General features: G+C 34.7%; 1 protein-coding gene across 1 annotated transcript in view; it reads left to right on the top strand.

Moving 5' to 3' along the window:
* The window catches only part of fbrsl1 (fibrosin-like 1), a 579,938-nt gene that overhangs the window by 360,990 nt on the left and 195,607 nt on the right, over positions 1-23,341 (top strand). The window contains 1 exon segment of the mRNA XM_056457467.1: positions 15,833-15,862. Within this exon segment, the coding sequence (XP_056313442.1) occupies positions 15,833-15,862 (30 nt within the window).

The following is a 23,341-nucleotide window of genomic DNA, read 5'->3' on the forward strand; positions in this document are numbered from 1 at the left end:
GAATAATATGCAGGTTAGTGTATACTCCATCAGCTGCTTCATATATGTCAGTTTTGCATTTAATTAAAGGGTTAATATATACTTTTACGACTATCAACAATGTTTAGTGTCTAATTTTGATGTTTTGTGGAAGGTAACGGTATAGTAGGCGAGTTAAAGTACATTCAGGACCTTTCTTTTTGCAGATTAATGGCCTTCAGTCTTATACAACCTGCCGATAAGCCTGTCAGGCTTAATTCTGCGATCACAACCTCCTGGATGTACTTTACCATATCATATCGAATTGTATTGTATCGTAGCGCAATGTAACATATTGAATCGTAATATTATCATATCATATCGTATCATAATATTTTTGCATTGCATTGTATCGTATCATATGGTATTGCATTGTATCGTATCATAACGTATCGTATCATATCGTATTATATTGTACCATATCGTATCGTATTGTCTTATGTAATATATGTTGTGTTGCTGTTATTTTGTTACATTATGTTGTCAAATTATTAGTTTCCTTAACAAATATTAGTTTCCTTAACAAAAACTTTACATTCAGCAAAGTTGTTTTCCATCTGTTGTCCGTGACATTTGAACAGCCTGCACTTTCCTGTAGTCTCTCATCTTTCCTCTTTCTCTGCTTTCCTCCCACATCAACTCACACTCTTCTCTTCCTATATGCATCATTATCATTAGTCTCTCTCTCTCTCCTCGATCTGATCAATAGTTCTTAATCCATCCTCTCTTTGCTCCAGTCACTTCCCATAATGCCCCAAGGCAAAGTCACATGTCAAGCGGCTGCATGAATTTGATGCCTTGATCATATCAAAGTGTGGGCGTCTGCGTTTGATCCATCATTTATGCGGAGGTCAAGGAAAAGCCGGTGTCTTCTCATCTCTCAAGCAACACGACTGCAACATTATTCTGGCAAAGTTCTGCGAGAGCTCTTTGTTGACCTCCAGTCGGGATGTCGATGTATTTATAGACAGAATCATTGGGATTATTTTTCTTTCCTTCGCCTTTGTGTGAGAGAGGCTCCTGGAAATGTTTGGCCTTCCGGTGCGGAGGAGAGCTTATTTAGAAACGCTTTGTATTAAAATGCGGTGGAGTCAAAACATGGTTTGAAGGGGGCGACAGTTTCGAACGTGCTCATGATGTCATGAATAGTAATTCGGTTACTCTTAGGGATATTTTGGTATTATAATTTAAGGTCACTATTGTTTACGTTTGTTATTGGGTTAGTTAGGACGAAAAATTTACACTGAAAATGATTGTTTACCATTTTTATTTATTTATTTATTTATTTATTTATTTATTTATTTATTTATTTATTTATTATTTTCACTTGCTACTCTTAAGTTACCTGAAGGTTTTATCTATTTTTTTATTATTATTATTTTTTAATCAGGGTTATTGTAGTAAAAATAAAATCTGCAATCGTAAAATAAGCTAGCTGATGAGAAAAATAGTTTTCACTTTCATTTGGTTTAGCTTAAAATTTAAATAAAAAGTTACAAATAAATAAAATAAATATTCAATAAATATATGAATAAATAAAATACATTACAGTAAAAACTATAACAACTTGTATTCATTTATTACATGAAAATAAATACACTACGAAACTATAAACTGACTGCCAAACTAACTACACTATAAAATTAATAAACCTTGATTTAATTATTTTTTTAATTGTTAATCGTCTATTAATTGTTACAATTGTTTTATTCATATTGTTTTAAGTGTCAGTAATATGTGGTCATGTAAAAATGCTAAAAATATTTACATTATCCATGATAGCTAACAGATCATTATTATATATATTTTTTTATTTTTTTATATTTACAAACTTGTTAATAGTATCAAGTACTTATTTAATTATATTTTTATTTGTTAATTGTTTTACTAATGGTTAAAAATGTAAGTATTTTATTTATTTACATTAGGTCATGTTTTATTCATATTTGTAATTATTCATTGTGTATCCATGATAGTTACCAGAGCATTATTTATCTATTTATTTATTTGTTTTTTGTTTGTTTGTTTGTTTGTTTGTTTGTTTATTTATTTGTTAAAGTTAAAGTATTACATAAAATAAATACACAATAAAACTAATTGCACTACAAGAATTCTCAGATTTTTAATCTCAATGTCCTTTTCCTGGTAAAATGGTGCAATAGCCTAGTGGTTAGCGTGCCAACATGGCGTCCCACTTCGCTTTCTGTCTGATTACTGCCCTATACTGCCCTAAAAAATTGATCTTTAAAAAATAAATCAAGTAATGTTTTTATGCATGTATTAATAATATGTTTAATGTGTCAATAATATGTAATGGTTATAAAAATATGATAAAAATGTTTTCATTGTTTATCCATAACAGTTATTATTATTATTTTTATTTATTTTTTATTTATTTATGTGTTTATATTTTATTTATGCTTTCACAAACTTTTTAATAAAGTGGCCGAGGCAGAATAATTTTTGGCCAAAAGTACTGTAACTGATGCCTTTTGTAATTTGTCATGCTGGTTGGATCTGCTCTCAGTCCCTCGAGACTAAAGTCCAAAGTGAGTCAAGTTTCCCTCTGGGCCGCTGAGAGCGAGAGTCGCCTAAAGTGAACACTAACAGATACAGGCCTGTGCTCAATTATTTAAAGCCTGTAGTGTTGTGTTCCCTCACTGCCCGCACTCAAGTGTGTGTGTGTGTGTGTGTGTGTGTGTGTGCGCATCTGAAAGTCTAGAATTGATCTTTGACCTTCACCTCATCGTGACCTCTGAGTGTGATTATAGATTATGAGCAACAGCTGAGCTTGACCCTGCATGACTGACAGCTGACCTTAAACAAATTGGCTCATTCTGACAACAAAAATATATTTATGCAAAACATAAACATTTATTCTTTTTAGTTTAGTTGTGAAATGCATTGTTGGCTATTGTTTTTGACTAGAGTACTTTGTAAGTCTCTTTTGATCAAATCATCTGCTAAATGCATACATGGGAGTGTAGTTTAGAAAAGAACGTTTAATTTAATTTGTTAATTGTAATTTAAATGATTCCAAAAAAAATTCCTTATAACTATTTTCAATTATTCACTAAAAGATTGATTGAACTATTGATTAAACGAAGAATTAATACAACTATTTTTAATTATTTGTTGACTTTTTTGTTTTTTATTTAAGCATTAGTAATGTTTATGTGATTTAGTCATTTTTGTTTACATGTTTACATTTTAATATATTTTAATATATTTTCATTTAAGTGTTAGTTGTAATATTTTTTGTAGTTAAATTAATTCTTGTTATACAGTGGTCCCCCGCTAATCGCGGGAGTTACGTTCTAAAAATAACACAATAGGCTGTAATACACTTTTCTCAGACAGGCATTAACATTTTCACACTTTTCTCTCATTTAAACACTCTCAAAGTTCAAACATTTCTTGAAAAAATAAGTCTAGTGTTACAGAATGAAACCAAAGATCAAATTCTGTTGTCAGGCGGAAACATTCATCGCTGTCAGCAAAAGGTTCATAAAGCTTTTTAGCTTTTGTGTAGATAATGTTGGCATCCAGCGTAATGTTTTTTTTCCTGCTGTCACTGATCCACAAAACTAAAGCAGACTCCATCTTAAATGGGGTCGCACAGCGAATGCGCCACGCAAACGACAGTTGGAAGTAACACACACCGGACGCGCACATTCTCATGTTATTTAAAATTAAATTATTCAGACGGCGCTCTGTGGCGCAGCAGAAGTATGAACAGTATCCTGAGTCATAGCTGGGCACCGCAGACAGCCGCCGACTTGTGGTGCCGGTGTACTTGCCCTGATAGAAACCTATGTTTACAATTCTAAAATGCATGGCGCTGCATGGCGAGGCGCATCAGGTGTGCGACCCCCTTTACGACGGTCTTGCTGCGGACAGTTACAACTCTTTTTGCATCCTTGTTGGAACTCACACTGCTAGTAATCAAAGATTTATGTTAATTTGGCAAGCTGAACACATTCTGTAATGTACAGGAGACACGGAAGAGATTGATTAACAATGGCCTACAGCCAATCAGGATGCAAAACTCTGCGCTGTATAAAAAAAAAACAAAAGCTTGTCAAACTGTACAAAAGAAAATCCACAAAACTGCAAGGCCGTGAAAGCTTAACATAATAAAGCGAGGGACAACTGTATACATTTTTATTATTATCACTTGTGATCATTATAATTAATATTTATTACATTAATCATTTAATTTTTAATAGATTCATTATTTAATTAGTTGTTATATCCAGACCTTTTCTATAACACATTGATATTGACTACCACAATAAACATTTGTTTCATTTTATTTAAGTGTGATTCAACTGTTTAGAAAATGCCCTATAAAAAGAAGAGAAAAAAATTGGACATTGGATGAGGAAATTCTTTGAGTAAACTTTTTCAGACAAGTGCTTCATTTGCTGTGCTCTGCAAAATGTGGACCATCGGATGTTATCGCCAGAGACAGACAGAAAGGCTTACAGACAGACAGGAAGGCTTACAGAGAGACATACAGACTTTCAGAGACTTGGAGACAGGAAAACTGATTTAAAGAGAGTCTTACAGACTTACAGAAGAGAGATAGACAGACATAAATGCTTACAGACAGACAGAGACAGACAAATTTAAAGACTCTTATAGACAAAGTCAGACAGACAGACAGAAAGGCTTACAGACACCTATACATGTAGACAGACAGGGAGGCAGGCAGAAAGACCAGACAGATAGACCTACTTACAGAGAGACATACAGATAGACTGACAGACAGACATTCAGAAAGACTGAGAAATTGACAGAGATAGACAGACAGACTGAGACACACAGACAAATAGACAGACAGACATACTTAGACAGAAAGACTGACTTACAGAGAGACAGAAGGACAGACAGACAGACTTACACCAGACAGATAGATATACTTAAAGAGACAGACAGAAAGACTGACAGACAGAGTTACATGGAGACAGACAGAAAGGCTTAGAGAGACAGAAGGACAGACGGACAGATTTAGAGACAGACAGGCTTACAGAGAGACTGACAGACATAAAGAGACAGACAGACAGACATATTTACAGAAAGACAGACAGAAAACTGAGATATCAACATAGAGATAGACAGACTTACAGACAGACAGACAGACATGCGTAGACAGAAAGACAGACTTACAGACAGACAGAAGGACAAACAGACAGACTTACACCAGACAGACAGACATACTTATAAAGAGACAGACAGAAAGACTGAGAAATTGACACAGAGATAGACAGACTTACTGAGAGACAGACAGACAGACAGACAGACAGACAGGCAGACATACACCAGACAGAGACAGACAAACCGGCCCTCATCATCGCTGCACGAGTTCAGAGCCCCAATGATGTCACTGCTGTTCTCCCGCCATGCCGCTGACACCCAAACGTATCGTCAGAAGCTGCAGATCTGCTTTTGCATATTTTTCACTCTCTCTTTCTGGCATCCCGTACTGCTGGAATCAGTATTCATCCAGACTCATCCCCAGGCGGACGCTGCTGATGTGGAGCCAACATGGCTGCCTGTCGTCAGGCTAGTTTCTCACTCCCCCTCCAAGGCCAATTCATTCCCAATCTCCTCAGCGTGTGACAGGTGCAACTGTGTTATTGATTTGGGCAGTCGCTTTTAATGTGGTCCGGGATGCGCAACGCTTATTGTCTTCCCCCCCTCGGCGTGCGTGTCTATTAAAATGCTGCCAGGAAAATGTTCTGAAATATTAGACAGTTCCTCGCGTTCCCATTTCAGCTGAAATATATGAGGCCAAAACCCAAAGCCACAGGGTCCAGAGCGAGACTCGTGGTGAATAAATCACACCCGCTCGCGAGGGAGTCTGTAAATAAAGCACGCACAGCCAATGTGAAGAAAGCTGTTTAAATGTCAAAACCATCTTCACGGGAGACGACAGGAGAAGCTGTAATGTCCAATGTAAACAAAAGACGACATTTTATTGTATTGCTCACTGCGGCCGTCTCGCGTGGTTTTATACTCTGGCAGTGTCTGCTGCATTTAGCACTGGATTTCATTTCTTTTCTTATTTTGTAATATTGCGTATAGCGTAATATTTGTTGTAAATTACTTTTAATACACACACCAGGATTCATTTATACTAGTATATCATTTATACTTGTACTAAATAATATAATACTATCAACAAATTATGCTTATATACTTAATATATAATATTTATACTATATTAATAGCATAGTAAAAGTATAATAGTTATTTAAATTGTAGTATTTAAATAAGTTATTTACATTCAACATATTTAATATATGAATATACGTAAATTAGACTTTATATAAATAATGTATGTTACATCATATGTTATCACCAACATATGCTCATTCTGAAAACACAGCCCTATATACATTTCTGCAGTGTTGGGCAAGGTACTTGAAAAATGTAGTGAGCTAAGCTGTTAGCTACACTACTTAAACTGTAGCTTAACTACACTAAAAGCTACACCCTGGGAAATGTAGCAAGCTAAGCTAAAAGCTACTTTGAAAAAGTAGCTTGGCTACATTTAAGCTATTTTTGCAATTTTCATTTTTAAATTGAAGCAACTTAAATTAACATTCATATCTTAGTGATCACTAAAACTGTCAATGAATCATATGAGGCAGAACTGTTAAGTTTAGTTATTTACTGTAAATAATATTGTACCAAACAGAAACAAATTATAGCAAAAACAAAAAAAAACAGGTGTTATGCATTTAAAATACTATAGTAATATATAGTAAAAGGAAATATTTATAAGCATTAAATTACACTAACTTACTTATTATAGTATCATTAATAAATATCATGAAATAATAGTAATAACCATAGTATACTTTAGTTTTTACAGAAAACTTTGAAAAAAGCAAAAAGTTTGTTGTCAACCGTCATAAAACAGGAAGAAGAATATAAATTTACCTTCATTGACTAGACACTGACCTTACAGCTCCGTGAATGTTCGTGCTGTCACTCATTGATCTGCGATCGGTAAATTTAGCTTATGTGGAATTGACTAAAAAAATAGCTTCACTACTGAAAAGTTATTGGATTTATAAAGTAGCGACGCTACCGCCACGCTATTGAGAAATGTAGTTAAGCTGGTAGCAATGCTACTGCCCAACAGTGCATTTCTGGAAATCGCGAATTATGTAGCCAGAAGTACGTATGGCTGCATTTCGTCTTTAAAACAAGTTTGTCCAGTTAGCTCGCCATGTACGTTGTTGGACTTGAGATGCAGAGAGGAGTTGACCACAACGATAAGGTTCAAGTCCGGCGAAGAACGGTTCCAGAAAGCAGGTAAGACACGAACAGAAGCCAAAAAATAAAATAAGCAAGTAAATAACAGGGTGAGAATGTGGTAAAATCTGAAATCAGGCGTGCGCTTTTCTTTTCTGGATTGCTTTTTTAAAATTGTCAGTTGTTTTTAGGAAGTGGGTGGGTCAGTCTTTCGGTGCTTTTGAATGCACTATTGGTTGGGTTTGGAAAAGGTGGAGGGTGGATCAGTCGGTCAGTCAGTCAGTCAGTCAGTCATTCAGTCGACAGCGCCCTCTGATGGATTTACACAAGAACAGCAGGCACAAATACCACTCGCGAGAGAAATTTGAGATCTGAAAAGTCATACACAGCAGCCTTTGCAAAAACTGCAATAAAACATAACTCCTGGGACGTATTTGGTGTGTTCCAGAAATGTATATAGCATTACGTTTTCAGAATGAGCCTGGGTTGTAAATATTAGTATTAAAATATGTTATTTAAACATAATTTATTTAAATATAATATTCAATACTTTATTTATTATAACATATATAAAATATAGTAATATATATGAATATAAATTAGACTTTATATAAATAATTTGTTACATCATATGTTAAATTACGGTACAATAATTTAAGTAAAATATATAAAAATATAACTAAATACTTTTATACCATATTAATCTAGCATAGCATTTGATTAGTAATGTGCAGTGCTAAGCACTTTAATTAGACAACTTTAAATGTTTTTGGACCCTCAGATTTCAGATTTTCTAGCATAGCATGAAATGGTACCACAGCATTCCAGTACCATTTTTCAGCGTCTATGTTGTGCTCTTTCTACTGTACTATTTTTGAAGGCTTGCCATTGTGTTTCTCACTCCAAATGTGTCTTTGTTTCTCAGAAATTCAAAAGTGTGTTTTCAGTCTGTCTGTTGTGAATGAATTTGCTCCGTGCCTTCCTGTGTGTGTATTCTTGCTCACATCTACCCTTTTTCTGTTCTGGCCCTCTTTGGGGTTCAGTCAGGCCTCTGTTTGCCGCACAGGATATAGGTGTGACTGAATTTACTGCATTCAAAGTGCACTTTAATTCATACCCATTTAAACTGACAAACAAACAGTCTTATTACGGGCTAACAAACATTACATTTAGATGGTTGTTACCAACATCCCTATGTAGAGGAGAGCAGGGGCACAACTTAACACTTTGTGACTTTCTCAGGTCGTGTGAAACTATTTGGGGTTGCTAATGTCTAATCGTTTTTTCCTAGTACAAATATGTGGTTCTGTTTCATAATTACAGTGTTTTTGTTTTGGTTACAACCAAAAAAATTGATGTAAAACTTTTTACAAAAATCTCATTTTGCATGCTATCTTAATCGAATTTGAAATATAAACTCATGAAACATTTGGCTTTCAAGTCATATTTTTCTAGGACATTACATTAATGTTTTGCTGTGTTTGTATATGGAAAAACAAATATTGAACACAATAAAAAAAAAAAATTTCTCATGACTTCATAATGTATAACTTTTTATAATTTTGAGCATGTAACTTCTCCTTTTACCACAAGCTCAAAGTGTCTTCTTTCCAATGATATCTAGTTTGTGTTTGTAGCTTACTGGAGTCAGGAACTGTTACTATTTAAAGTTAGGTAGGCGTAAATCCCCAAAAGTGAGTGCTGGCTAACAGGTCATTTGGGAAATATTTGAAAAAGAAAAAAAGTATGACTGATTTTGTGGTCCAGGTTCACATGTGGTCCAATAAATATTCAACAATATCTTCAACAGATTACATAGTGTTGATATGGCAACTAGTAAATAAGCTTTGTTATGTTAGCATGTGTGGAAATGTTCAATCCCTGTGCGCTATTTGTGCCCCGCTCACCTCTATACAGTCAAACCCAGCGTGCCTTTTGTTGCCATTACTTTCTAGAGCGGGAGAACTGTAACCACTGACAGAGCTGTTTGCTTTGAGCGGTTTGACATCCACATCGCCTAACAAGAAAATCCCACCTGAATAAGAGCATGATTGACAATCGCCTAAGCCACTTTGTTTGTGCTAATGCCTTGGACCCACAGTGGATGACTTGTGACAAGTAGAGCTGAGCAATTAGGATTTGTTTAGCCTGTGCTGCGCGGGACAGAGACTCGATGAATGGCTCGCTCTAATCCATGGCACAGACACACACAAATGTACATGAAACATCCACACACACAAAGGCACCGCTGAACTCTGCTGAATTTCCATAGAGCGCATGCAGCCGTTTGAATTGAATAGAGTTTTTCCGTGTCTCTGTCTGTAGTATTTTGTCTAATCTTTAATTTTTCATGCAAGCTATAGGAAAATGTGTGGTAAAACCCTGTGTGGGAGGTTGAGTGTAGCCTCTGTAAATACCGGAAATCATAAAGACATTCACACACACACACACACACGCACACACACACACACACACACACACACACACACACACACACACACACACACACACACACACACAAACAAACAAATAAAGACACTGAAACTATGCTTATGAGTCTGCAGGTCAGAGTAGAAGCTGTGGTATGAGACTGAGACTGAAAAAATATACTCTGAATAGTCTTATTTTTAATTAACATATGCAAAAAAGATGATGAGCAGCTAGAGAGATACAGTTGAAGTCAGATTTATTAGCTACGTGCCCCCCCCCCCCCCCCCCCCCCCCTTAAATTGTTTTTTTTTTTCTTTTTTAAATATTAAAGTTGCTAACACTTTTATTTCAGTATGTTGATGTATTTCCAACTGAAACTGAAATATTGAGTAGGGGGACATTTTGCCCATCTTTACCTAATAGCAAACTAACGGTAAGAGGGGTGTGGTTAGGATTATTGTGGCTAAAGCGTCAAACTGAACTGTGAAGCTTTGGAGATTTCCAAAAAAAAAGTTTAGTTTTTTAATTGTATTTTGTTCGAGTGAATAATTTGCACAGGTTAACTGTTCATCTAAGGCAGGGAAGTCAAACTCCACCGCCCTACACAGTTTAGTTCCAACCCTGCTTCAACACACTTACCTGTAGGTTTCAAACAAGCCTAAAGGACTCAATTAGTTTGATCAGGTGGGTTTAATTAGGGTTGGAACTATACTGTGCAGAGCTGCGGCCCCCCAGGAACTGATTTTGACACCTGTGGCCTAAGAAATAACAATGTGTGCTAGAAAAACATACATTATACATTTGGATTTCCCACAGACGTCACATTTATTTTATTTCAGCTTGAACACTGATAGATAGATAGATAGATAGATAGATAGATAGATAGATAGATAGATAGATAGATAGATAGATAGATAGATAGATAGATAGATAGATAGATAGATAGATAGATAGATAGATAGATAGATAGATAGATAGATAGATAGATAGATAGATAGATAATCAAAATCGAAATTCAGTCGAAATTGAGGACAATTTTGTGTATTTCTCTTTTTAGTTAGTTAACAGCTTTAGTCAATATCAAGAAAAGAAAATAGGACTTTTATTTTATTATATATATATTTTTTTTTTTTAAAGACACTTTATTTGGTTGTTAATATTTCGTTTGTTTGTGTGATGCATTTTAAAGAGCCCATATTATACATGAAATAGGGTCATATTTAGGTTGTAAAGGTCTCCAACAACAGTCTAATATGCATGCAAGGTCAAACAACACTTTCACTGTCTTATAATCTGCATTTATTTTTACCTAATTATCCCAGCGACTCCCATATGAATCGTTCAGCGATTCATTTGTTCCCAAACCCCTCCTCAGCGCGAAGCTAATCTGCGCTGATTGGACCGATGACAGCCTGCTGCGATTGGTCGACACGGACAAGGCTTCAGCACGAGGCAGAGTGAAATGCCCAGCTGCTAATCTACAATATAAAAGTAGTCACAGTGCACACACGCTTTATAGTGGATTTTGGCTGCCAGTGGGTGAATGTAAACACAGACGATGGACTAGAAAATACTGACGACTAACTATTTTATTGAGCAAAAAGTCCAAGAACTGGCGAGGAGGTCACAGTCTTCTTGCTCTTTTCACACACACACACACACACACACACACACACACACACACACACACACACACAGGGCCTGCGCGTCCATGGAGGACCGGCTGAATAGAGAGGGCGCGGCGCTCAGTTATATCCGCGAATACCCGTGCGTTACACACACGAGGAGACACACACACACACACACAGAGGGCCGGCGCGTCCATAGAGGACCGGCTGAATAGAGAGGGCGCGGCGCGGCGCTCAGTTATATCCGCGAATACCCGTGCGTTACACACACGAGGAGACAAAGACACACACACACACACAGGGCCGGTGCGTCCATAGAGGAGCGGCGCTCAGTTATATCCGCGAATACCCGTGCGTTACACACACGAGGAGACAATAATATTGAGCTGAAATATTTTGAAACTTGTCCGTTGCATGTGTGTAAACAGCTGACGATCCGTAATCAAAGCGGCACGCGTCGCGTTTTCAACGTGGCTTTACACGCGATATGAGAATATAAAGAGTTAACCTGATACAGCACACGCAGTTACAAGTAACAAAACACAACTAAATACATAATTTGCAAGCTAGAGTAAACGAGGCAATAATTTTAATCGCACTTACTTACACTTGTGAAATGGGGGTAGAAACTGATCCATGATGCACTGATACATGTTCTGACAGTCTTTACTGATCCTTCCTTTAACAAACTGATGAAGTCTTCTTTGAAAGCATATAGTTTTCAGAAGCACTCAGAACTGCTCAAGGCTGGGCTATATTGCTGATGTTTCATCTTTGATTAGACTGTCCATAATATCCATCTGCACAGCGTGACTTCATTCGACCGGTGTCTGTGTGTGTCTCTGTGTGTGTGTGAGACTTTTTTTTCTGTTAGTGGGCGGGGCCGCAGGTTTCAAATCTCCCGGGTTTGCGCGCCCAACTACTTGTGTTTCGTAGCTGCGTCATCGCGAAACACCTAATGACTCGTTATCAAGATGACTCGTTTGAAGCACAATGAGTCGACTCTTTTATAGATGAATCAATAATTTTAAACACTGTACACTTACATATTTAAGCCTTAGCTGGATATTTCACTTCACTTAGAGCTGTGTTACACACTACACGGAAGGGCATTTTCAAAAACCCATAATATGGGCTCTTTAATGTTTCAAAAGATTGTCACATTGTAAGTACTCTAGAGTAAAGACTTTGTTTGTTTGTTTTTAGTCCAAGTACATTTGCAGTACCTTTAGTTTGTGAAATTTCAAGTCCAATCACACAAGGAAACGTAACTAGTCAGAAACCTAGATAATTCATTCAAATTCATATGATATAATTGGTACGAGTCATAAGACAGGGTTCATATGGTCCTGGAAAAGTCATGGAATTTTGGCAAGCCATTTTTAAGGCCTGGAAAAGTTTTGGAAAAACAAATAAACCCAAAATGTTTCGGGGAAATGTCATGTAAATGTAAGTCTTTTGAAAACAGTAGCCAACATTTCTAAATATTTTAGAGGACGTTAACGTAATAGTTTTTACCAGTTTAAGTGGCTTGAACATAAAACAATTGAGTTGTGTTGAACACAAGAATTGTGTTGTTTCAACTCATTTTAAATAAGTAGATTGAACAAGCAGCGAAACTCATTCTTTGAGTGCAGCAAGGCATTTTCTAAAAACTATTTTACACATATAAGTATAAACAAACTACATAGAATGTCACATATTTTTTGATATGCTGTGTTCAAATTGAACGAGATTTTTTCTTATTCACCATATGTATGTAGAGATTACATGAAATATTAGGTCATGGATATTTACCTGAAAGTTTTTCATAAGTCCTGGAATTTAAGTAGTAAAAACATTCATGAACCCTGATATAATTTTTATTAGGAGACAAGCCTCTGAATCCCACTCCTAACCCTACCCCACATTGGTGGATGGGATAAGCGAATGAGATACAAATTAGCCACTAAATCAAAAAGTTACGAATTGCCACAAGAGAATTGCATTGGAAATTTCACAAAAAATTGTGAAATATGGATGTTTGTATAATTAAATAATAAAACACCATGCTTCCATCACCATAACCTTGATTTAATTAGCAAAATCGAGTCAACCAGCTAGAAGTCGTCTTCATCTAGAGAACTTGAATATCTCTTATTAATAAAAACATACCAGCGCAAATACAAACAAACAATCACGTTCTAAATGGAGTCTAACGAAGGCTGAATGGAAAAATTCTTGTTTTAGCAGAACAGGGGGAAAAAGCGACCTACGGATCCTCATTAAGAAAACAAAAGTGAGTGGTTGTGATCAGGCCTTTAAGTGCAAATGGCTTGTAATTGCTCATTTGCATATGCATAATTGCAGTCCATTTATGCCGCAAGACCCGAAATGTCCTCCACCACTTGTTCAAATGAAAGGCTAGAAGCGCAAGAGTGTGCAATAATGGCCTGGCATGAAAAATTTATAGAGGAATACGGCACTCCAGCGCCTGCTAAGTGTTGTACAGGGTATTTTGTAACATAGAGAGGGAGACAGTGTATTCTAATTAGATTTTTTTTTTTTTTGGAATGTTTTAAAGTTTATGCTGGTGGCCATTTTATGTGCTCCATTGTCCCTTGTAAATGAGTTGCAGTCTCTCATAAAGGCTCTTTTTTTGCACTTTTCACGTTTCTCTTGACTGTCTTTCGGCCGGACAGAGTCATTCTGCAGTGTTTCTTCATAAGAGCATTTCTCGCATGAAGTGACACACATATGCTAATAGATTGCCAGTGGGATCCATACTAAATGTAATTTTAATTTTAATGTAAGTCAGGTGGATTTTGATACTAGAATTGTTATTTGTTATAGTATTCATTATTTTTGCTCTTCTGAAGTTTCAGTACATTGGAAACTTCCAAAGAATAAAATAATAAATAACAAAACACAATAGTTGTCAAAATCCACCTGACTTTGAAATAAAAATACATTAAGTGGAGCTTTTTGTTTTAAGTTTAGCATTTTATTTAACAAACTAATTGATTGTTTTATTTAATTAAATTAAATTTAATTTAATTTAATATATTTATTCTGTGGTCATGTCTGTAAATAATTTTATTTATTATTATTATGATTATCTTAGTTTACTTTAATTTAATTTAGTTTATTATTTTCTGTTATTTTATTTTAGTTTATATAAATCAATATTTTATTTATAAAAGAAGAAGAGGGTTACACTTAAAGCCAAAATTTATTTATTTATTTATTTATTTATTTATTTAATTTATTCATTTTGCTCATTTAGTTTTTATTTATTAATTTTTACACATGGAAATATATTATTTTATATGGAATATGCAGTTTTATTAAACACATTTTAATCATTTTTTAATAAAAGCATTTTTTATGTTATGCTATTTTTAAGTCAGATGAGAAATTACGTTGAAACTGTTTCACACTGTAAAATATTAGTTAACAATTTTATGTGTATTTTATATGTTTTTATTAAATGTGTATTTCGACAGAAATGTCCCATAGCCTGTGATTCAAATGTGTTTTATTACCCATTTATTTATCCTTACAAATTGACTTGTACTGTACCATGTATTCAGATCTTTAACAGAGAATTGTCAAATAAAAGGTCACACTTTATTGTGGACCGTTTGTTAAATTGAAGTTACATTGCATCTGCATGCCAACTAATTCTCGTTAGAGAATTATAAGTAGACTAGGTTGGGGTTAGGGTTGTAAGTTGACATGTAAGTTGACATGTACTTGTTCATAATGTATATGTATATGTTCATAAATAAGTTTAATTTTCCTGTTGCTTTGGATATATTTGATATCTGTGAAAAGATGTTACTTAAGAAATGTTCATAATAATAATAAGGTCTGTCAAGAAATTGATGAAACATTGAAATGTGACATACAGTGGCATTTTTTGTTTATCTAAAGTCATATTTTTTTTACTATGATTATAGAGTATAGTTCAAAATAAAATACAAAATAATAATAATAAAAAACACATACCTAGAGATCCAATAACTAAAAGTAGTCACTTATGCTCAGCTTCCTGCTGCCCTAAAAAACTAAAGTAAGAGGCCATTTTAGATTTTAAAACAGGAAATTCACTTGTTTGAAATTTTGCGTCTCAGCGCTGACAGGCTGTCAAATAGCTTTCACCTTTTTCCCCCACAGTAATTTACCAGCATTTGGTACGTATACGAATAATTCTCCCCCTTAACTTTCCATCTATTATCATTCATATTCTCCTCAAGCTCCTAAAAAACGATGGAAAAGTTGGATTTTCCAGTGTCTGACTTTTGAACCGTGTCACCCCCTTTCAAATGTATCACTTTATCCCCTTCATCACCTCCGTTTTTGTTGAAAGGTGTCACAGAAAGAACGAGAGAAATAAAAAAAAGGCAGAGCCGTAAAAAATCATACCTGAACCGATAATGAGGTCGGAGAATGAATGAATAATTCCCTCATATCTTTTTTTTCTTCTTCTCACTATCTCCTTACAGTGTGACAGCGAGAGTGACATCGATGACAAGGTAAGACTTCTTTTCATGAGTGTTTGTGTGTGTGCGTCTGTTTACTTAAGACTGATTTCGGAGTTTATGGTATGAAAGGTTGTTGCCTGTCTTAAGCGCGTGTTTGTGTATGCGTGGAGATGACAGAAAATGGCTGCCAGTCTTGTGATTGTTGATTATTTGCATATTACAGGGATACAAAGGGAAGCGCGGTGCGACAGAGAGCGAGTACACTTATTGGAGAAGTGTTTTAAGCTTTCTTGCGAAGTGTCATTGTGTTTTGGTGTGTCACTTCAGCTGCTTTGAACTTGTTTGAACTAGAAAAGAAAAGTCGTCACACGTCTTGATGTTTTTGCTAGTTAATTTTAAGGAGAAAGAATTGTTGTACACTTTACTAAAAGAGGTGAGCACCCTGTAAATGTGGAGAAAATGTATCTTTAATTGGCTGAAGTAATTGTGAATCTTCTTTTTAGAGTGTTTTTAATGAAATGTGTTTGAAACATAGTGTGCGTGTAATGTTTTAACAAACAAAATTTTGTAAGACAGCCAGGTCACGACCACAACATTGAAAATAGATTGTTTTTGTGTAAAAACTGACATAGGTCAAGGATGAAAAGGGTATTATTGCTTTTTCCTCAGACATCAGAATGTGTGCTGTTTGATTGTATCTTTTCTCAGCAGAACTTTACCTTCAAGGATCACATTATAAGCCCCAAAATACTAAATAATTTATATTTTATTTTTACTTATAGCCACTATCCTACAAACTCATGTGAGCAAGAGGTATTTTAATAGTATAATTTAAATAAAATGTTAATATACAGCTGAATTATTAGCCCCCCTGAATTATTAGCCCCTCTGTTTATTTTTTCCCCCAATTTCTGTTTAACCGATAGAAGATTTTTTTCAACACATTTCTAAACATAATAGTTTTAATAACTCATATCTAATAACTGATTTCTTTTATCTTTGCCATGATGACAGTAAATAATATTTTAGTAGTTATTTTTCAAGACATTTAAAGGCTTAACTAGGTTAATTAGGATAACTAGGCAGGTTAGGGTAATTAGGCAAATCTTTGTATATCGATGGTTTGTTCTGTAGACTATCAAAAAATATATAGCTTAAAGGGGCTAATAATTTTGATCTTAAAATGTTTTTTTTTTTATTAAAAATTCCTTTTATTCTAGCTGAAATAAAACAAATAAGACTTTCTCCGGAAGAAAAAATATTATCAGACATACTGGGAACATTCCCTTGCTCTGTTAAACATAATTTGGGAAATATTTAAAAAAAGAAAACAAAATTCAAAGGGAGGCTAATAATTCTGACTTCAGCTGTATCTATAAATTTTTAAATGTATTTTAATATATCAAATTAAGTATTTATATATTTATACAACAGTTCTGTCTGCTACTTGAATCTGATTGGCTGATAACCGTGCGATATTCTGCAATATCAGAACTCGTACAGCCTCTTCACTCTTGTGTATTACTCCGCCCACATAGAGTGACCGCAGATCAATAAACTCACTACAGTTTGACAAATATTGCAGCTGAGAATGTAGTTGTTTAGATTGCAACTATGCAGTTTATTTATAAGGATATTGCTTATTTTAAATGTTTAGAATTTCGCGTCGGCATTCATCAGCCTGTCATACTGAGCAAAGACAGTTGACGTTCTGCCACAAGATGGTGGCAGACCGCATAATAAGTCCTTATAGGAGAAAAATTCACCGTCATTTTAAACTACAGCTGATCATTATAAAACAGGTAAGTAACAATCGAAGTCAATCTCTCTCTTTTGTATGTTGCAGTGCTGGATTTATACCATAGTAATTGTAATGCACTGAGTGTGAGATGGGACTCACATATCAGGATTGTATGTATTTTGTGTTGACCACTCTTCGTATAACCCTGAGTTACATTTTGGTTGGCCATCTGTTTGTTTATAATGTGTCTCCTGTTTTTGTTACTGCAAAACTAGTTCAGTAAAAAGAAAAAAGAAATGCCCCGCATGTGTTTAGCATTTTTCCTTATCGAAAACACAACAGTAATCTGGTAGCGTTTGCGTTCCTTTGGCTTTTTCGGGGTTTATTCTTGTGAAATCCCGATTGTAATAGAGAAATACTGGGAAATGTCTCTAGACTGATGCATTTCATGCCGTTCAGCCTTATAATTTTAAAATGTGAGCAAAATCACCTGTTTTGTCATCACTTTAGACATTACGCTAGAGAATCATTCAAACTCTAGCTCTAAAGTGAATTAGTAAACGTTGGTGAATTAGTAACAGTTTCTGCTGTTCTGATGTCAGCTGCAGATGTGAATGAAAGGGGGATAAAAATAGTTCCTTATACAAAAGGATTTTTAGACTCTCCGTGTTTGATTTTCTCTTTTGTAAACACGAATATGCCATCAAACTGCTGTATAAACGCAATATCACAGTAGAAGTGCGATTTGTCTATATATTGTCACTGGTGGGACACTAACGCACACCACCCACCACTGCCGATATACAGCCATATTGTTTATATATATATATATATATATATATATATATATATATATATATATATATATATATATAAATATATATATATATATATATATATATATATATATATATATATATACATATATATACATATACAATGATGGGAAATTGTCACAAAACACCATAATAATAATAATAATAATAAAATAAACAAATAATTCATTTATTATTATTAATTGTTCTTTTTATGTATTTTAATATGCTGTAAGTATCATTTTAAATGAGTAAATGTTACTCAGAAAGGTGGGTCACACAAAAAAGTAAAAAAAAATGTCATATACTTTTCATTAAAAAAAAAAAAAAAAAAAAATGATTTGATGTCCTGAAAATGGGAAAGCAAAGTTTTGCTAAAACAGAGAAGAAAGAATCTCTACTTATAATTTGACGTGTTAGTGTATCTTAAAAAAAATAGAACTGCTCTCAAATGTAACATCCACGCAAACTTTTCACAAGCTACTCGTGAGGTGTTACATTTGCATATTTTTTTACAAAATAAACAACAGCTCCAGCCATATAGTGATGGATAGATAGGCCTCCGATTATACCATTATGTCTAATTTGTTATTCAAATGCACTCTGGTCACGAATGCTTTCGAGATTTGGTTAGCGGTTTGTAGGTTGCCAGATCTTTTCCGGTGGAATGTTTTTTCCCGGCACCTTTAGCGCTTGTTTATCTTTTAATATTGATAACCCTAATATGTCTGTCACACATATAAACAGCATGTAGCTCCAGTGGAAGTGTAACACGTGTTAATTCCCCTGCAGTTAAGCAATTACTCCCTGCTAAATGAATGTGATAGCATAACTAATCTCCTGTAAGCCAAGCTCCCAGTTCAGTGGAAAACGTCTCCGGCGCGCTCTATAAATAATACATTGATAGCGAGCAGCAATTTGCATTAACCGCAGCTCACGCTAGTCAATAGGCTTTTATCTCTCTCCTCATTGAGGCAGATGGTAAGAGAAAACCTCTTTGGATTTGACACGATGAAGAGAGGGACTTTTAGATCCTGCTATTCTTTTAACACTAGTAGGCTTCAGAGGAAAGAGAAATGGGGTATTCCACACTTATTTTGGGGCCATTTACTTTCTTTGTTTCTCTCTGGGTCTTATTCTAGCAGCACATGTTCATCATATTCAGATGTGGAGGATTTTGCAAATGGTCACATTTATGTTCATGTGATCTTAAGCATTTTAAACTGATCGTAACAGATGAAGGGCAAAGAAAATGGTGGTAAAATAGCATGAAATTGGAGCCAAGTTTGCAAAATATGATGTACGAATTATCATCTTGTGATAGTGTTTTAGTTAGTTTTCAAGAGTTCACCCTTTGATAATGCTCGACTATAATAGCAGCTCCTGGGAGAGAACCCTGAGCTCGGAGATAGATGAGCCCGCCTGGTCAATGAGCATTAGATGAAGTTTAGGCAGGATATGGAATGATCTGATAGGCTAGCTAATGATTAGCAATAAGGATCAACTGTAGTCGATCATATCACATGGTCCTCTCGAAATTAGTTTGTGAAACTTTACTTAATGTAATGTAGTGTAGCTTTTGGTTTAGATTTTTGCCCTGCTGTACAAAACACATACAATTTTTTGTAATAAAAATTACAGATTTTGTGGTGGTAATTCTCAGAAATTTGCGGACAATTTTGCGATTAAAAAATATATAAACAGAAAAAAATAAATAAATAAATAAAAAATAATATATATATATATATATATATATATATATATATATATATATATTGCATATACAGTTGAAGTCAGAATTATTAGCCCCCCAGGTTTTTCAGCCAGTCTTGTTTATTTTTTTCCCCCAATTTCTGTTTAACAAAGAGATTTTTTCAACACATTTTTTAAGCATAATAGTTTTAATAACCCATTTCTAATAACTGATTTATTTTATCCTTGCTATGATGACAGTAAATAACATTTAACTAGATATTTTTCAAGACACTTCTATTCAGCTTAAAGTGAGATTTAAAGGCTTAGCTAGGTTAATTAGGTAAACTAGACAGGATAGGGTAATTAGGCAACTTATTGTATAACGATACAGTTTGGCAACTTCCCACAGGTTTGAAATAAACTTTTACCCATGGCACATAGTTACCTACAGTACATGGACAAAAAAAAGTGATTTTAACACTATTGTTATTTATTACACACTGTTATTTATTTATTTGTTTTTTTTTTTTGTTTTTTGTAAAGACTTGAAATAAAAAAGAAATCCACTATTTATTTTACTGTTATTCTATTCAGGAGCACCCACTGACAGCTAAAATCTGCTGCTGACATTTTGTACAGTATTGCCAAAGCCTGTTAGAGATGTATAAAATATGTAATATATCAACTTCATTAAATTAAAAAGGAAAAAAAAAAGTAATAATAAATGACACAAAGGAATAAAAACATATGGAATAAAAATCTCTAAAAAGTATGAGAATTACAAGAATAAAAAGTCTGGATTATTTAAATAAGGAACATGAGTTGATTGACCATTTATAACGGTGCACATATATTTTGCAGCCAGTTTAGATGTCATTTCATCCTCTCTGAATAAATAGAGAAGTTGATCTGAGTCGTTTAGATCAGATAATTAATTATATAATGTTTCTCTCGATCTTGCGGCTGTGCACGCGCTGTAAATCAGGCTTAAAATAAAAAAAATATGTTTTTATTTGTAAAATGACAACGGCTTAGAAAGCGAAACCAAAAGCCGAATCCTGGACGTTTTAGGAGATTTAGAAACCTAGGACGGACACATTATTATTTCCCAAAAAGTAGCATCTCTTTGGGTGTCTGCAGAGCACATGAGATTGTCTGTGGGAGTGTTGACAGTTCTTGAGCACACACAACGAGAAGTAGGAAACATGTAGGGCAAGAGGAGATTTTCCACTAGTTAATCGATCACGGGTGTTTGACTATTGGGTGGATACAAAAAAGTGTAAAGAGATGATAATAATAAAAAAATGTATGTCACCAAATACACTTGGGGCACTTTTTGCCACTTGGGCACTTTTTGCCACTTGGGCAAATACACTTATGTCACCTTTAATATACCTGGGGGGCCTATTTGTGGGAAGCACTAAATTTATAGAGAAATGCTGTAATGGTGCACCAAAAAGAAGTATCCAGATAAAGAGCTGAAGGTTTATCATTGTCCAATCTTTCTTTACAGACACCTTTAAAAGAAATCATTTCCTTTTGGAAATACATAAAAAAAGCAGCTGTCAGCCATTTCAGAACAGGAAATGATTGTTCCAAAAAAAGACAGAACAACGAACACACATAAAAAATCATACAATACTACATATGAATAGAAATATGAAGTGCATTATCTATCACTGAGTTCTAAAACTTTTGGCCACAGCTGTCTATGCAATTTCAGGGACGGTTCTAAGCCTCAGGTGGTATCATCTGTCATGCACCACATAAGCTGTTTCTTTGAACAAGTCGTGATGTCTTTGTTAATAAGTGGTCTCGATCTACACATGAAGCAATTTTATTCAAATCAGCCCAACTGATTACGCCCCTCCGGCACACCTGCAGGCGGTTTTTTAATGTAGTAATGTGTAAAAACTCACTGAGAGAGAATGTGCCCATTCTTCCTGTAACTGTTCAAAGGAGCTATTGTTCAGGGAAAGACACCTGTTACTATTCAACAGGAGAGAGTGAGTAATACTTTAGATTAAAAGGTAAATGTATATAATTACAAATAAAAGCAGTGTTTATACTTTCTTTATGCAAAGCAGTTTTGGAATGGCAAACGTCATCTTGCTTGTGTTTGATGGTTAAAATGGAAAAGTGCATAGAAAAACACCTATGAGGAATTACTGTAGAAGGAAACATCATGAGAGCCGTTGATCATTTTCTTATTGACCTTTAACCACCTCTTTTACATGTACATTTTGTCATTAAGCAGATGCTTTTGTCCAAAGTGACTAACAATTAAGGAGGCATTTAGTGATTCAACAAGAAGAGGCAATACTCAAAAGAAGTGCTATACAAGGGAACAGTTAGTGCTCAGAGAATTAAGTGCTAGAGCAGGGCGTTTAGATTGGCGATTTTTTTTTTTCCGGTCCTCCAAATAGTGTGACCAAGACATCAAAAATAAATTTAGTTCAGTTAAAAAATGGGCGCTATATTTATGAAGTGACTGTTCAATACAGCACGAGATGCAGTTGAAGGATGCGCGGAGCGTGAGTCACCTGACACTGAGTGGCGCGAGCAGCCGAAAACATATGGGTAAAGGCTTCTCAATGCAGAGTTTTTGTTGCATGGAACGAAACTGCTGCAACTAAACAAAGTTATGCCACCTGTACGCTTGTTTAAAGTTTTGAGCTTATACACCAAGGCTAATACACATGCACACTGGATTAACTATAGCAGCGAGCCGGTCACATATTGCATCTTTTCCGCAAGCAAGTTTGTTATTTTCAATATTAGAATATATGGCAAAATGTGCAAGCAGGCGGAGTGATGTGCTCTCACTTTCCAGATGCACTGAGTAGAAATCATCTTACGCAGTTGCGTTGAGAGTTGTGCGTGGCTTTCAGTGCAATTTAAACAAAAGACATGTTAGACGAATTATTACAAATTATTAAAATGTTTATGTATGTATGAATGCAGATAATAACAACCGTTCATTCAAAAACTTAGCTAATATAAAGCTTAAATTTACATTAGACATGATAACCATGAAATCATGATTATTCTTCAGGCTATATAATCACACAATCAAAATCTATAATTGTTGCATCCATAATTGTTTTGCAGTTCAAAACATTACATATGAATGTGTCTGAATGTAGAAGAAGCCTATTTAAGCACTGCACTGCACTGCTTTTGTTGTGCTTTGAAACACAACATTTGAATGTTTGTAAAAAAAAAAAAAGCCTATTGTACAATGCACTGATATTATGTACTTTCAAAATATAATATTTT

The sequence above is a fragment of the Danio aesculapii genome, chromosome 5, assembly GCF_903798145.1.
Source record: "Danio aesculapii chromosome 5, fDanAes4.1, whole genome shotgun sequence".
NCBI lineage: Eukaryota > Metazoa > Chordata > Actinopteri > Cypriniformes > Danionidae > Danio > Danio aesculapii.